Below are 14,351 nucleotides of genomic sequence, written 5' to 3'. Positions count from 1 at the left end.
TGGACATCGACTCAAAAAGGAACTCGAAAACACTGTTGGGTTCCCCTTTTATGAGCAGCATTTTTATATACCAATTCCCAAAACCGCTGGGAACACGTCTTTATTTGGCAGTTGTAAGCTAGAAACACATTCATTATTTTTTTTTTTTTTGTCGACCGGAAGACGTCATTGGAATACGTCTACATACGTCGATGTGTGTTGGGACTACGTAAAGAATTGGTTCAAAGCACGTCAAACATAAGTTAGAAATAAGTTTCGCGTAAAAAAGACATTACCGCGACGTGTTTCGACTTATGAGTAGCTTATAAGTAGCCTTTGTGGACGTGTGTAAGCGTCCGCATATCGTGTGTAAAACTTATCCTCATCGCATGCGGAACGTGTGTCATACGCCGAGTACGTCGTAAAATTTTGAACATGTTCAAAATTTCTTGACGTACTCTACTTACTACGACTTATGATAGCGTATTTAGCATTGTACTCGCGCATACCAAACTTACCCATACCGTATTCGACGTGCCCCAACGTTTTAGACACACTTTTTGTTACGTCGGCATACGCTGGCAAGATCGCCAAGGTGTGACCGCGATTTTGACCCTTCCATTTCTACGGCAGTTATGATTTGAATCGTTGTGCGTCAGCCTTTTAATAGGCTACATCACGACATCGTCAGCGATGCGTGCAACGCGCTATGCCTGAGTTAGACTATCGTTGGGCATCGGTTGTGTAGGCCGACAACAGGTTCAGCATTCGTTGGTATAAGTTATCTATAACACAATGAAACGTTCTGTGTAGTTACCAATGCGTTTATACATAAGACCAAGTTGCTATGAATACGTCCGAATCTTTAAAAAAAACCATCAAAAGTTCAACGTAAGCCAGCGTTTTACATAAATTTTAACACGTTGCCATCGCTGGCTAAAACGTCAAGGTGTGACCGGGCCTTTACGGCTGTGGAAATTCGCAGAACACCATAAAGGTTCCTTAGATCAGTTATCCCGGTCAGTGAGTGTTCAGATAGGTTTCCCCAACGTTGTTTAGAGGGAATTCTTAGTTTTCACTGGGCTGTGACCCTTTGAGGTAGGTTTTTCTGTTGCTATCGTTATTTTGGACTGACCATATCACGACCACCATTACAGCAACCAACTTCGCCCCACAAACAACCACAACGCAAACAACAACCACCACCAACCACGCCACAATGCCAACCACCACCTTCCGCGCCACAACGCCAACCACCCCACAACGCCAACCACGCTACAATCGCCACAACAAGTACGCCACCATCTAACCATCTCCGCTGCTACGCCAGCTATCGAACATTCTCCACAAACCACGCTACAACCCTTTCCGCGTCGAAAGCCGTCCGAGGGCGCCAAGTAAAGGCACCAAGGAAGGAACTGCGATGACTCGCGAATTTTCCCGCCCTTTTTTTCTCCGCGTTCGGTTTGAGTTAGGGTTTGAGGAATGAGGCGCTCGGAGCTGAGGAACGCCCCTTTTCGAGAAGCTTCTCAAAGGGAGGCGGAGCCGAAAACAGGGAGGGGCGAAGCGCTGAGCCCCAGGGGATATAAGGCGGACAGCACGCGAGCTTCGTGTCTGGTCTTTTTCTTTGGTCTTAGTCTTGTCTTGGTCTTCGGGGTGGCCTGTATCTGTCTTTTGGTGGCTTCGTGGAACGACATGGTTTCGAGCTGGAGCTTTGTCTTCGTCATGGTGCTGATAACGCCAAGTCAAGAGGGTTGTGTGCGGAGGACCAGCTCTGCTGTGCAGTTAGGAGAGTGCCAGAGAGAGCTCACCGACCATCGAGGTACCTCGAGGGTGCAGGTAACCTGCTACGGTCTCGCGGGACCCGTTCGGTCTCCCAGGTCCCGTGTCATAAAGACCCAAGTGGTCCAGCCTGACCCCCTTGTCTGTGAGAGGGTCTTTTCTTGTGTTTCTTTTGGGTTTTTGAATGAATGTTGTCGTGGCACCGTCTGTCAAGTAAAACTGCCTAAGTGACTGTACATTTATTAATTATAGTCGGTCGTAGTGCTTTCCCTTGCTTTTGTTTGCCTGCTTTTGTTTCTATTTGCCTGAATATGTGCTTGCCTGTTGTTCCTATTTGCCTGCTTACGTGTTGTATAATAAATGTGCTGGTCTAAAGGTACCCCGTTCGTCACGTCCTCCTTTCACCCCATTGAAATGCCATCTTGCAACGCGGAATAAATAGCTGGGTTTTAAACACCTGGTAAATAGAATCTGATCCGGCGAGGTCGGCAATAATACCCGCTCAGTTATCACTGCAGAATGGAACGGACCGCTTAAGCGGTTCGTGTCCCAAGCCGACCTGCGTCGAGGTACGGTCGCCTGGTCGACTGCCCATGCAGGTACTTGGGTATATCGAGTTCGGCGAGTGACCCTATCTTGCGCGGGTAGACAATTGGCACGGCCGTGGTGAGGTTGAAGACCCACCCATGACAGGGTTCCGGCGTTAGCTCCGGAAAGTCACGACTGAATTGTCCGTCCGGTGGGCGACGTGGTTGCTATTCGTGGAAAGCGGCCGATCGCACGCCGGCGGGCGCGAATTCGTAACTATATATATATATATATATTGTTGTGGTTACCAAATTCGCAAACCACCATTCAGGTCCCTTAGGTGAGGTATCTCGGTAAGTACATGTGTAGTTAGGTCCAAACCCGTTGTCTAGTGGGAATACATGTCATTTATGCGAGCTGCGACTCTTCAGGATAGCCGTTTTTCTTTTACTATCTTTATTTTGGACCAACCGCCATGATTACCACTACAACCACAACATCAACCACCAACCACAACGCCGCTTCACCACAACCGCCACGACCTTCACGTCACACCTCGCAACCGTAGCATCGCCACCGTTCTTGCCCCGCTGTGGGTACCGGTGTTGGACTCGTGCAGAGCGCGCGTCGAACAGCGTGTACAAAATCACGGATTTTGTGCTTCAAAAACGGATCAAAAACGACACACGCCCACTTTTTGCCGTCCAATCGGTGAGCGAGGGGCGATTTGGCCCCGCCTCCAGGACGATCGATATATGCAAATTTGTGGATCAAAAAGCCTTCACGCCCACTTTTTCTCGGGCCAATGGGGAGCGAGGTGAAAGGTCAAAGGGAGGGGGTCAAAGGCAAAGCTACGGGGGGATAAAAGGACCGTGTTCGTCAGTCAGAGCCGTGTGGAAGTCTGGAGCCCGAAGCCTGCAGTAGCTGGAGAAGCTGAAGAGAGTCGAACGAGGAGAGTCCAAAGAAGAGTCCAGAGTCGGAGAGTCCAGAGGCGGAGAGGCGGCAGCGGCGAAGGCAGACGAGGGGGTGCTCGCGACGGTGCCGGGAGCTTCACGCCCGAGGAAGGCCGGCAGCGCGACCTGGCCGAGGTGGAGACGCACACCAGGGATAATAAAGATCCTCTATACCCCGAGCATCAGCAACCCCCTCCTGTTTCCCCCCTCGCTGAGATAGTGCGACCAAGGGGGCCCCTTTCCCACCCCCTGCCAGACACTGTCCGCGAGGCCCGCGGAGTGAGGCGCCATCGCCGCTCCGCGTCTCATCACCAGACGGGTAGGCGCGACCCGGTGTCGGCCTCAGGCCTGCCTCATCCTTGAGGATATTTCTTTTCCTTGGTTTTGGGTATGTGTTGTCGGCGCCGTCTGTGAGGTAGAATTGTATAAGTGTTGCCGTGTGCTCGGTAGTCGGTATTAGCTCTGCATTGTTTTCGCTTTTATATTTGCTTTTTGTGTAAATGGAATTGTGTTTTTTCTATGTGCTTTTGGTGGAATTGTATATGTGTGCTTCCCGTGTGCCACGAATAAATGTGCTTTATTATTGAACTGTTCTCCCGCTTCGCTTCGTCATTTCTCCCATTGAATCCCCATCTTGCTTCACGTAAAGGGTTGGTAGTGGGCTGAATACGCCCGATAATTAATCGAACCGTCGAGGTCGACGATAACACCGCTCGGTTATTCTGATAGTACGGAACGGGTCGCTTAAGTGGCCCGTGTCCGAAGTCGACCTGCGGCGAGGTGCGATCGCCCGGTCTACCCTCCGCGTGGGTACTTAGGCAGGTCGAATTCGGCGAGCAACCCTATCCCACGCGGGGGCTGATTGGCTCGATCGCGGTGAGACCGAAAGGTCCACCCGTGACTGGTTCCCGGCGTTAGTCCGAGAGGGTCACGACTGGATTGTCCGTCCGGTGGGCGACGTGCTGCGATTCGGGTTACGTGGCCGTCAGCACGCCGGCGGGCGCGAAATCCGCAACACTGGTGTCAGGTCGTGCGATACAAATTCATCGCCCTCCTCGCGGCACTGGTATCGGAGAAAGGAAAACGGGCTCTCCTGTCTCCAATTAAATTCACGGGAATCGGTCCAGGGGTGAGAGAAGCGACCCCCGATTCCCTCCAAATTACGAGCGAGCAAATTAACCCTTCACGAGAAGCAAGATGGCGTCTCAAGGCGAGCGGGAGCCGGGGGTATTAGAAATGGATGTAGAATGTGTAGGATCCATGGTCCAGGATGGAATCCCCGAGCAGGAAATGTTGATTGTGCAGGAACACGGACTCGCCCAACTGAACCCAGAACCTGAAATGGGTGCGGCAGCGGCCGCAGTGTATGACACCTCCCCCCCCCTCTCCACCAAAACCCTTCCCCAACCCTTGCCGAAACGGCTCAGCTGAGTGCATCCAACATGGCCCAGCTATGCGCCATGCTGGCGGCAATGAACAAACAAATGATCGAAAAAATGGATGCGAATATGAAAAAAATGGATGAAAAGATGGATACAAATACAAATGAAGTGAAAACGACGATGGATGCGAATACACAGCAAATGAAGGAGGAAATGAAAAAGTTCCGGGGTGAGACGCAGAACATGGGCCGATGCCTGCAGGCGGGCATGAAGGCCGTGACAAAGGAAATAATAGTTGAGACAAGGGAGGTAAAGGGTGAAGAGTTGGCAGAGACACGGGAGATAGAAAAAATAGAGGAAAGACTATACGAGGAAGACGGGGTAAGTGACGCGCACACACACACGGAGGTAGTGGAGGATAATGGGGGTGAGCTCGCGGAGCGTGCAGGGACCCGGTGCGAGCAGCTGGATGGCCTCCTCCAGGAACGAGGGGAGGGAGTATGCCCCCTTGAGGCGAGTCACGACCAGGTGAGTTCGGTCGTGCTTTGCGAGGTTGAGGGGACGGGTGCTGTGAACGGGTGCACGGAGAGCTTGGGGGGTGTAGAGGCCCCGGAGACCCTTGTGGGGACACAAATCCCCAGTGTGGTTGTCCCCGTGTGTGTGGTGCAAGGTGTGAGTGCGGCACCGTGTGTGGAAGCGACCCCGTGTGTGAGTGGTGTGGTGGCGATGGTGCCAGAGTGCGTGCTTCCCAGCACGCCGGGTGTGGATGGGGCACCGTGTGTGAGTGAGGCCGTGTGTGTGAGTGAAACGGCCAGTATGAGTGAGGCACCACGTGTGAGTGGTGTGGTGGCGATGGTGCCGGAGTACGTGCTTCCCAGCACGCCGTGTGTGGATGAGGCACGGAGTGTGAGTGAGGCACCGCGGGTTAGTGCCCCCGCGTGTGTGGGTGAGGCACCGTGTGTGGAAGAGACCGCGTGTGTGAGTGTCGCCGTGTGTATGAGTGAGGTACCGCGGGTGAGTGCCCCCGCGTGTGTGGATGAGGCACGGAGTGCGAGTGAGGCACCGCGGGTGAGTGCCCCCGCACGCGTGAGTGAACGGCCGTGTGCAAGGTCGCTGTGTGCCAGGGAGACCGTGTGTGTGAGAGAGCGGTATGAGAGGGAGATGTCGGTTGGCATGCGGGAGCACGCAGCCGCGTCTCCCCGTGTGAATGTGATGGAGTGGACTGTGTGCGTCGTAACACGCAGGTATGCGTGTGTTGAATGGAGACGGAGACGGCGACATGGGAGAAACGAAAGCCGTGTAGCGGCTGTAGCTGTTTCGGGGACCGTGCCGGGTTCACCCAGCAGTGAGCACGCGGTTCGTGCTGTGCAACGCACGAGACCGCCACGTGCTCGCTTGCGAGAGTGAAGTCCCGGTCCGGAAACGCACGCGGTGGATTTGCCGATCCCGCGGACGGACAAAGTTTAGGCAGGTAAATGGATTTGGACCGGACGGGTTCTCCACGCGATCGTGTGTGTTAAGCTCCAACGGGCAAAGCACATGTGTTCGCGTGGGGAACCCCTCGAGACGTGGGGCTTGTTTTTTTTTATGCGCACGGTGACGTCATGGCTGCACGTGGGGTTGGAATCCGGCAGGAGGGGTATCTCTGCCGGATGGTCCCGTCCAAGGAGGGACGAGGAACACGTGCAGCTGCATGACGTCATGGGCAGGTGCAAAGTGCGCGAGCTCTGAGTTGCCGCGCAGGTGCTGCGCATGGAAAAAAAAAAAAAAAAAAAAAAAAAAAAACAAGCCTCACTTTCGGGTGCACAGGATTCCTGGGCAAGGGGTGGAGACCCCCTTACCCGGGGCACAGGATGGAAACTAGTTAGGGGGAAGGGTTAGCTTAGTTAGACCGACTTCATGGGGCAGGGGTAAGTCCTCATGGAGTCCGTGGAATGGATTAGTTAGAGGGATTGTAGCCAGATTTAGGTGGGGAAATTGATTAAAGAGATTAGGAGACAGTGACAGACTTGTGGATGTGTAGAGGGGACGTAGTTTAGCTACGTAGTGTTAAAAGGAACGTGCTATAGTTTAAGGGACGACGTGGGAGCACGAGTTAGTTAGGGGATGTAGTTAGAAGGATGGCAGAGTTCAGCGGTGTGTGTGTTGAAGAGTTGAAGGGTTGTGAGGTGAGTACGTGTACATGTTGAGTGAGTGAGGCCAGCGGGTCTGTGTGTATGGAGCGAATGGGGAATGCATGGTGCGATGAGTGATTGGGGGGAGGAGTGACTCCCGCCCAAGGGACCCCGGGGTCAGTGTAGAGTGAGTTAGGGGGTTAGTCAAATTGAAAAATGGAGGTCGTTTTGCTGTTGGTGGGAATGTAGGCTCGAGACCCATTTGGAGGGGTGCAGGAGCCCTGTTGACGGGCTTGGGAGCGTGGCTGCGAAAGGTGAGTATCGCTGAGTGGGTACCCCGGGCACCAGGCTAGTCGGCCGCGGTAGGCCAAGGGCCCATGGGGGGCCGGGATAGCATAGTGGGCACGGGTGCGCCTGCTTGGTGCGGGGGCCCGGAGCGCCATTGGCCGCGTGGGCAGTGTTGTGGGCACGGGTGACCCTCGGAAAGGGGCCCGGGAGGCCAGCCTGCCACGTGTGCGTTTCAGGGGAGGTGCCATGGGGGCACTCCCCGGTGTTAGGGAGCTGGTAGGCTCGGAGGCAGTGTAGTGCCCGGGGGTGCCATAGCGGGAGATTCGGCAGAGGGTCGTGCCTGCCAAAGGGAGCCACGTGTCCCAGCCAGGAGACCGTGTGAGGGCACGGAGAGAAAATTGGGGGGCGAGGCCCGAAATTGTAAGGACACCAACACAGGCGACGGGAATCTGGGTTGTTAGAACCAATAGTTTAAGCGAGAGGGGCTTGTTGAAAGCCCCGGGGTAGTTTAACAGTTAAATGGTTAGGGTAGATTAGGAGATGTACCCCTCCGCACCATCCATCCCCTCGCTCTCGTTGTGGGCCGCTGGACCCACTTTGGGTAAGATCGCCGAACTCTGGGGAGGCCATTCTGAGGCTTCGTTGGGCCTCGACACAGGACGTTAGCTCTCCCTTGTTCCCCTCTGGGAAGGGAACGTAGGGGTTGGGAGTAGGCTAGGTGACAGAATAGGTTAGCCGAACAAGGACGATAAAGGGGGTTAGGGGACGATTTATAGTGAGGAAGTAAAAATAAAAACAATAAAAAAAATAAGTTGGGGCTAAATTGGGGTTTGACAAATTAAGGGAGTGGGTATGTACAGTGACAGGCAAAGGCGATAGGTTGGGAGGGAGACAGGTAGGTAGGTCCGAGCCCGCCTTCCAAGTGGCCAGCACCACCGCACTCCCTCCACCAACCTCCACTGAACGGCAAAGGCTGGCCAACTTCATCGGCTGGCCGTGTTTTGCTTCGAGGCAGAGGCCGGCCAACTTCATCGGCAGCTGTTGTTTTGCTGCAAGGCCTGTGCCATCGGCTGGCCGTGTTTTGCTTCAAGGCCTGTGCCGGCCGGATCATCTGCAGCTGCTGTGCTGCAAGGCCTGTGCCATCGGCTGGCCGTGTTTTGCGTCAAGGCCTGTGCCGGCCAGTTCATCTGCCGGCTGTGTTTGCCTGCAGCGGCCTTCTTCTGCGGGTTGTGTGTTGCCTGCACCTTTGCCATGCCATGCCCACTGCCCACGTTCACCAGCCCCGTTCAATTTTTGCTTTGCCCCCCCCCCCTGTTCGTTTCCATGTGCGCCAGGATCAGAAAGCAACAGTTTGCAAGCTGCAAGAACTGCCCTGTTGGCAGCTACAACACGGGCCTGCAGTGGCGGCCCGTGCACCGTGTTTGCATCCATCCATCCATCCATCCATTCGTTGTGCTCATTGCGTGTGCCACTTGAGCTGGCACGGAGACTGCGTTGTGCAGCCCATGCACCATTGTGGTTCACTGCGTTCAGTTAAAAAGGGAAGGCCTTGGACTGCGTGTGAGCAGCCAGCCACGTTCCCTGTCACCTGCATTGTTTGAGCCAGAGACTGCATGTGGGCAGCCTGGCTCCCTGCTAACTGCTTTTCTTTTGCAGAGTTCAATGATCCTGGGCCATGGTTTAGTGTAAAATTTGTAAGTTAAGGTTAAGATGTACTGTAAATATGAGTGCGCCCCGGCATGTCTGTCTAGCGCCGGCAATTTTATTTAAGTCGTCCGTGTGAGTGAGTTTGTTTAGATAGTTACGCAGCCCTCAGGTTATTTATTTTGGGGACACGAATACCATGAATGTCGCACCCAGGGATCCGTAGGTAAAATGTACTAGGGGAAAACTACACATGATGGCACACGAAAATTTGACGACTCGGGACGAGTCTGTAAAAAGGGGAGGGGGTAGTGTTGTGGTTACCAAATTCGCAAACCACCATTCAGGTCCCTTAGGTGAGGTATCTCGGTAAGTACATGTGTAGTTAGGTCCAAACCCGTTGTCTAGTGGGAATACATGTCATTTATGCGAGCTGCGACTCTTCAGGATAGCCGTTTTTCTTTTACTATCTTTATTTTGGACCAACCGCCATGATTACCACTACAACCACAACATCAACCACCAACCACAACGCCGCTTCACCACAACCGCCACGACCTTCACGTCACACCTCGCAACCGTAGCATCGCCACCGTTCTTGCCCCGCTGTGGGTACCGGTGTTGGACTCGTGCAGAGCGTGCGTCGAACAGCGTGTACAAAATCACGGATTTTGTGCTTCAAAAACGGATCAAAAACGACACACGCCCACTTTTTGCCGTCCAATCGGTGAGCGAGGGGCGATTTGGCCCCGCCTCCAGGACGATCGATATATGCAAATTTGTGGATCAAAAAGCCTTCACGCCCACTTTTTCTCGGGCCAATGGGGAGCGAGGTGAAAGGTCAAAGGGAGGGGGTCAAAGGCAAAGCTACGGGGGGATAAAAGGACCGTGTTCGTCAGTCAGAGCCGTGTGGAAGTCTGGAGCCCGAAGCCTGCAGTAGCTGGAGAAGCTGAAGAGAGTCGAACGAGGAGAGTCCAAAGAAGAGTCCAGAGTCAGAGAGTCCAGAGGCGGAGAGGCGGCAGCGGCGAAGGCAGACGAGGGGGTGCTCGCGACGGTGCCGGGAGCTGCACGCCCGAGGAAGGCCGGCAGCGCGACCTGGCCGAGGTGGAGACGCACACCAGGGATAATAAAGATCCTCTATACCCCGAGCATCAGCAACCCCCTCCTGTTTCCCCCCGCGCTGAGATAGTGCGACCAAGGGGGCCCCTTTCCCACCCCCTGCCAGACACTGTCCGTGAGGCCCGCGGAGTGAGGCGCCATCGCCGCTCCGCGTCTCATCACCAGACGGGTAGGCGCGACCCGGTCTCAGCCTCAGGCCTGCCTCATCCTTGAGGATATTTCTTTTCCTTGGTTTTGGGTATGTGTTGTCGGCGCCGTCTGTGAGGTAGAATTGTATAAGTGTTGCCGTGTGCTCGGTAGTCGGTATTAGCTCTGCATTGTTTTCGCTTTTATATTTGCTTTTTGTGTAAATGGAATTGTGTTTTTTCTATGTGCTTTTGGTGGAATTGTATATGTGTGCTTCCCGTGTGCCGCGAATAAATGTGCTTTATTATTGAACTGTTCTCCCGCTTCGCTTCGTCATTTCTCCCATTGAATCCCCATCTTGCTTCACGTAAAGGGTTGGTAGTGGGCTGAATACGCCCGATAATTAATCGAACCGTCGAGGTCGACGATAACACCGCTCGGTTATTCTGATAGTACGGAACGGGTCGCTTAAGTGGCCCGTGTCCGAAGTCGACCTGCGGCGAGGTGCGATCGCCCGGTCTACCCTCCGCGTGGGTACTTAGGTAGGTCGGGTCGGCGAGCAACCCTATCCCACGCGGGGGCTGATTGGCTCGATCGCGGTGAGACCGAAAGGTCCACCCGTGACTGGTTCCCGGCGTTAGTCCGAGAGGGTCACGACTGGATTGTCCGTCCGGTGGGCGACATGCCGCGATTCGGGTTACGTGGCCGTCAGCACGCCGGCGGGCGCGAAAACCGCAACAATATATATATATATATATATATATATATATATATATATATATATATATATATATATATATATATATATATTTGTCATGAGAATACGGTTATACATACTGTAAATACGAGTGTTGGCTTATTCTGCTTTTCATATCCTTTCCATATTGTACTCGAGCTTGCTTTGTTATTATTAGCACTTCCTTTTGTAGTAGTAACAGGACTTGAAGTCATTTTGTGAAAACCACTTTCTATTTTCCTTTATCTTCCTTCACATTTGTACTTGTACTGTATAATCCCATTATATGAAAGTCATCATATCAGAATTTGTTCCAACATGCAGCACTTTTGCTGCACAATACATTTTTATTGACATATTTCATCATTATACAATGTACAGTGAATTGTGCAAAAAAGAAAAAAAATTGGAGGTTTGGTGGGGGTGCGGTGGACGGACAAGCTTGGGGGCACCCTTTACTTTTTGTGTGGGTGAGGTTGGAGTCCAGTATAAAATATTTTTGCACTGTGCAATGCTAAATGTTTGCTTTGTAATGAGTGATTTTTATCTCCAATTGTATTAAAGGTAAATACTGAAATTTGGGGTTTTGTGAAGTAATTCTTCTTCGTCTTCTTCTTTCTCTTGTGGTTTATCTGGCTTCTTCAATCATGAAGATTATTGCATTTTAAAATCCTTACAGTGTCAAGCAAGGAAACGGCACATAGCATTTTTAAAGTTTTTGGTATAACTGAGCCAGGGTTTGAACCACCGACTTGTCAGACTAAGACTGGATGCTCTAACCATTGGGCCACCGAGTCCTGGTGTACCTTTGTATAACGACAAGAATTAGAAGTGATGCCATGTGTATTTCCAGCTCCTGGAGAGGTTAAAAATGCAGCTCGGATCGATGCTGGATGACGCTCCAGCAGACCACGGAGGGCAAGCATTGCAACTGGAAGTTGTTCGTACTCTCGGAAGGGTCGGACCCAATGCTGAGCCTCACTTCCGGGATGACTGTGAGTCTGTACAATTGAGAGCCTTCGCAAAACGTGTAAAAATTAGACCCAAAATGGAAGCAATATTTGAAGAATATTTAGGCTGTCTTTGGAGCGGCCGCCTTTTCACTTTTTCCTCACGTGAACTGGATTGCCAGAAATGACATCATATTTAATCTGCAATGCTAATTTCATCTTTCTTCGCTTTAGCTCATTTTGCTTTTTGAAATGCATAATTACTTGTGAAGGGTAATTGAAGAGTTGAGCATGTTCGAAGTCAGTGCCATTCAGGATAATCATTGGTACCCTGTCCCTGCCTTTCTGATTTCCTTCTGCCTTGACATTTTGCCTTTACACACGTTATTTTAGAACATTTACACAAATTTTGATGAAATTATCAGATCATGACTAAGTGTTGTGGACACTATGACCGCCGCTCATTTTGTGATCAACACATATTATACACAACCTCGATTTACCAAACTATTGTTTCTGGCTCGATCTTGGAAATGATTGAATAATTCTGGGCAAAATAAATGAAGAAAATGTTTCAGCTAATAATAAGAAAATAGATATTAAGGCAATATATGCTTATTTCTACCAACATGAAGCAATTTAAATTTTCTTGTTCTATGTTCCAAGACCTTCAAAAAAGGTTTGGGTAACACCTCCAGGTGAAGTTCATTCTGTCTGCAGAGACCAACTGGAATTTTTGGTTGGGCGCCAAGCGGCTAAAATGACGGTATTGGAGATTTATTGAATAAATCATTATTAAGCACCCATAAATTATTCATTTTGATTGTTTGGGTAGTACTAAAAACTTTCTAGCATGATTCATTGCCCTAAACCTTCAATCACAGGACAAAATGGCCATATTTTACTTGATTTTAGACAAAAATCGCTTTCACTTTGAAACTAGATATACGTTTGATGGCTTCTCAATCATCCAATATTGTACTTAGAGTTACCAAAATTGGCCAAAAGTTTCCTCATTCAGTGCTCTGAGCAATCCAATTTTCATATTGATACCTAAGGGCTCTGTATGATGCCTGTTGGGGCACATTGTAACCCAAAAAACACTCTACCCCTCAATCGCTGCTTTTAGGGAATTTCATCAAAATGATCATTTCTCCTAAAGTAAGTGTCATAGAAAGTTAATATTTGTGTCTATGTAGAGATTTTATGCCAAGGAATTGAATGGGACCATTATTGTGATTTTTGAAGTTGACCTAATTGACATAATTCTGAGATGTCCATCAAAATGGCTGCCAAAATAGAAAATGAGACATGACTTGTCATATGGAACAATAAAATAAAAAGTGATGCTCTAAAAGAGTCATATAGACACGGCCCCAGAGCCTCTACTCAAAGAAGCGTAATAATTACGTTTAACTGCACCTATGAGATGGAGTAACAGTATGCTATTTCTTTTTCAGGGCTATGAAGAGTGACATGGGTGCAGTGCTGTAGCCTGATTAACCATTTCCGAACGCCTTAATACCAAAAAGCTGTTTTCAATGATGGAGTCTGTAACACCATTACAGTCATTCAAAGGCATTTCTTTTTTATGTCACTAAGTGTATCATTTGCCAGAGAGCAGGATGTGATAAAGTTGTAAGTACAAGCAATGGCTGTAAAAGGTTATGAGAAGCCAGTGACATTCACAATGACCATGTTTCCAAGAGACTGAAGCTCATTCAAGGAAATCGTTTTTCTTCGTCATGTGACGAATGAGTGTTACAAGTACACTATGAAGTCCGTTCCAGACAGAATAACTAAAACCAATCGAGCTCAAGGCCAAGACTCAACTTTTTCCCAGCATACCAAAACAGATGATAGAAGCACTCGTTCCGAGGCTGTCCGCCACCCACCTAACACATATACGACAGCAACAGCATTGTGAGATGTGAATTGTATTATCTGTGGTAACAAATCGTGCAAACAAGTGTACACCAAATATCGCATTCTTGAATCAAATCATGCTTTATCTTTTCTTGCTGCAAAGAAATTCTTTCAAGATGCCGTCTTCACCCAGACTTGTGACCTTCCCGATCCACATTCTGTGTTTGGAACAGATCTACATTACCATAATGAGTGCATGATTAAGTATATGTATAAGTTTGCGTCACGTTCCAAGGACTTAGCACTGAAATTGTCCACCAAACACCTTGCATGGAATCAGGTTTTTGTCAGAGTTGGATCAAGCAAGGCCTGAAAAATGGCAAAGGCTACGAGCTGAGTGTTATCCGAGACCACTTGAATGGTATTGATGATCAATGTAACTTCTGCAATAGAAATGTTAAAATTTTCTTCATTGAACAATTTGGTATTGACATTGATTTCACAGATCCTGATGCTTTGCACAAATCGATGATGGCATTCAATGTTTCAAATAATGCTGCAAATATGTTCGTTGAGTGTATTCGCTCTGTTGATCCTGTGCAAGTATGTGCTAGGATCAAGGATATTCATATTATTACACCCAAGTTTTGGATGTTGAGCATCACAAAAGCTATCTTCAAGACCAAAATCATAATCATCACGAGACCTCCGAATCACACGATCACATTCTTGTACTTTTTATAACATTCATTAGTCACATGATAAACTAGAAGGGTACTCTGTAGAGTGCATACCTCTGCCACGTAATGCCAAATCCACGAGAACATATCTGGCCCAATACATTTTTGAAACATCATGCTATACAGTACTATATCGTTTTTGGC

At 49.9% G+C, this 14,351-nt stretch overlaps 1 protein-coding gene across 5 annotated transcripts in view; it reads left to right on the top strand.

The window, feature by feature from the left end:
* LOC147023273 (RAB11-binding protein RELCH homolog) overlaps positions 1 to 14,351 on the top strand; it is a 149,244-nt gene that overhangs the window by 110,651 nt on the left and 24,242 nt on the right. For all 5 annotated transcript variants that reach the window (XR_015060117.1, XM_085888504.1, XM_085888501.1 and 2 more), the window contains exon 23: positions 11,505 to 11,646. Coding sequence is in view for 4 of the 5 variants with exons in the window: in XM_085888504.1 (XP_085744630.1) it covers positions 11,505 to 11,646 (142 nt within the window). In the remaining variant the exon portion in view is untranslated. The remainder of the gene's footprint in view (positions 1 to 11,504; positions 11,647 to 14,351) is intronic.

Source organism: Eptatretus burgeri, chromosome 7 (assembly GCF_056783735.1).
Source record: "Eptatretus burgeri isolate ZD-2024b chromosome 7, Ebu_testis_v1, whole genome shotgun sequence".
NCBI classification, from domain to species: Eukaryota; Metazoa; Chordata; class Myxini; order Myxiniformes; family Myxinidae; genus Eptatretus; species Eptatretus burgeri.
Note: the sequence above shows the minus strand (reverse complement) of the source record. Positions and strands in the feature narration are given on the sequence as shown.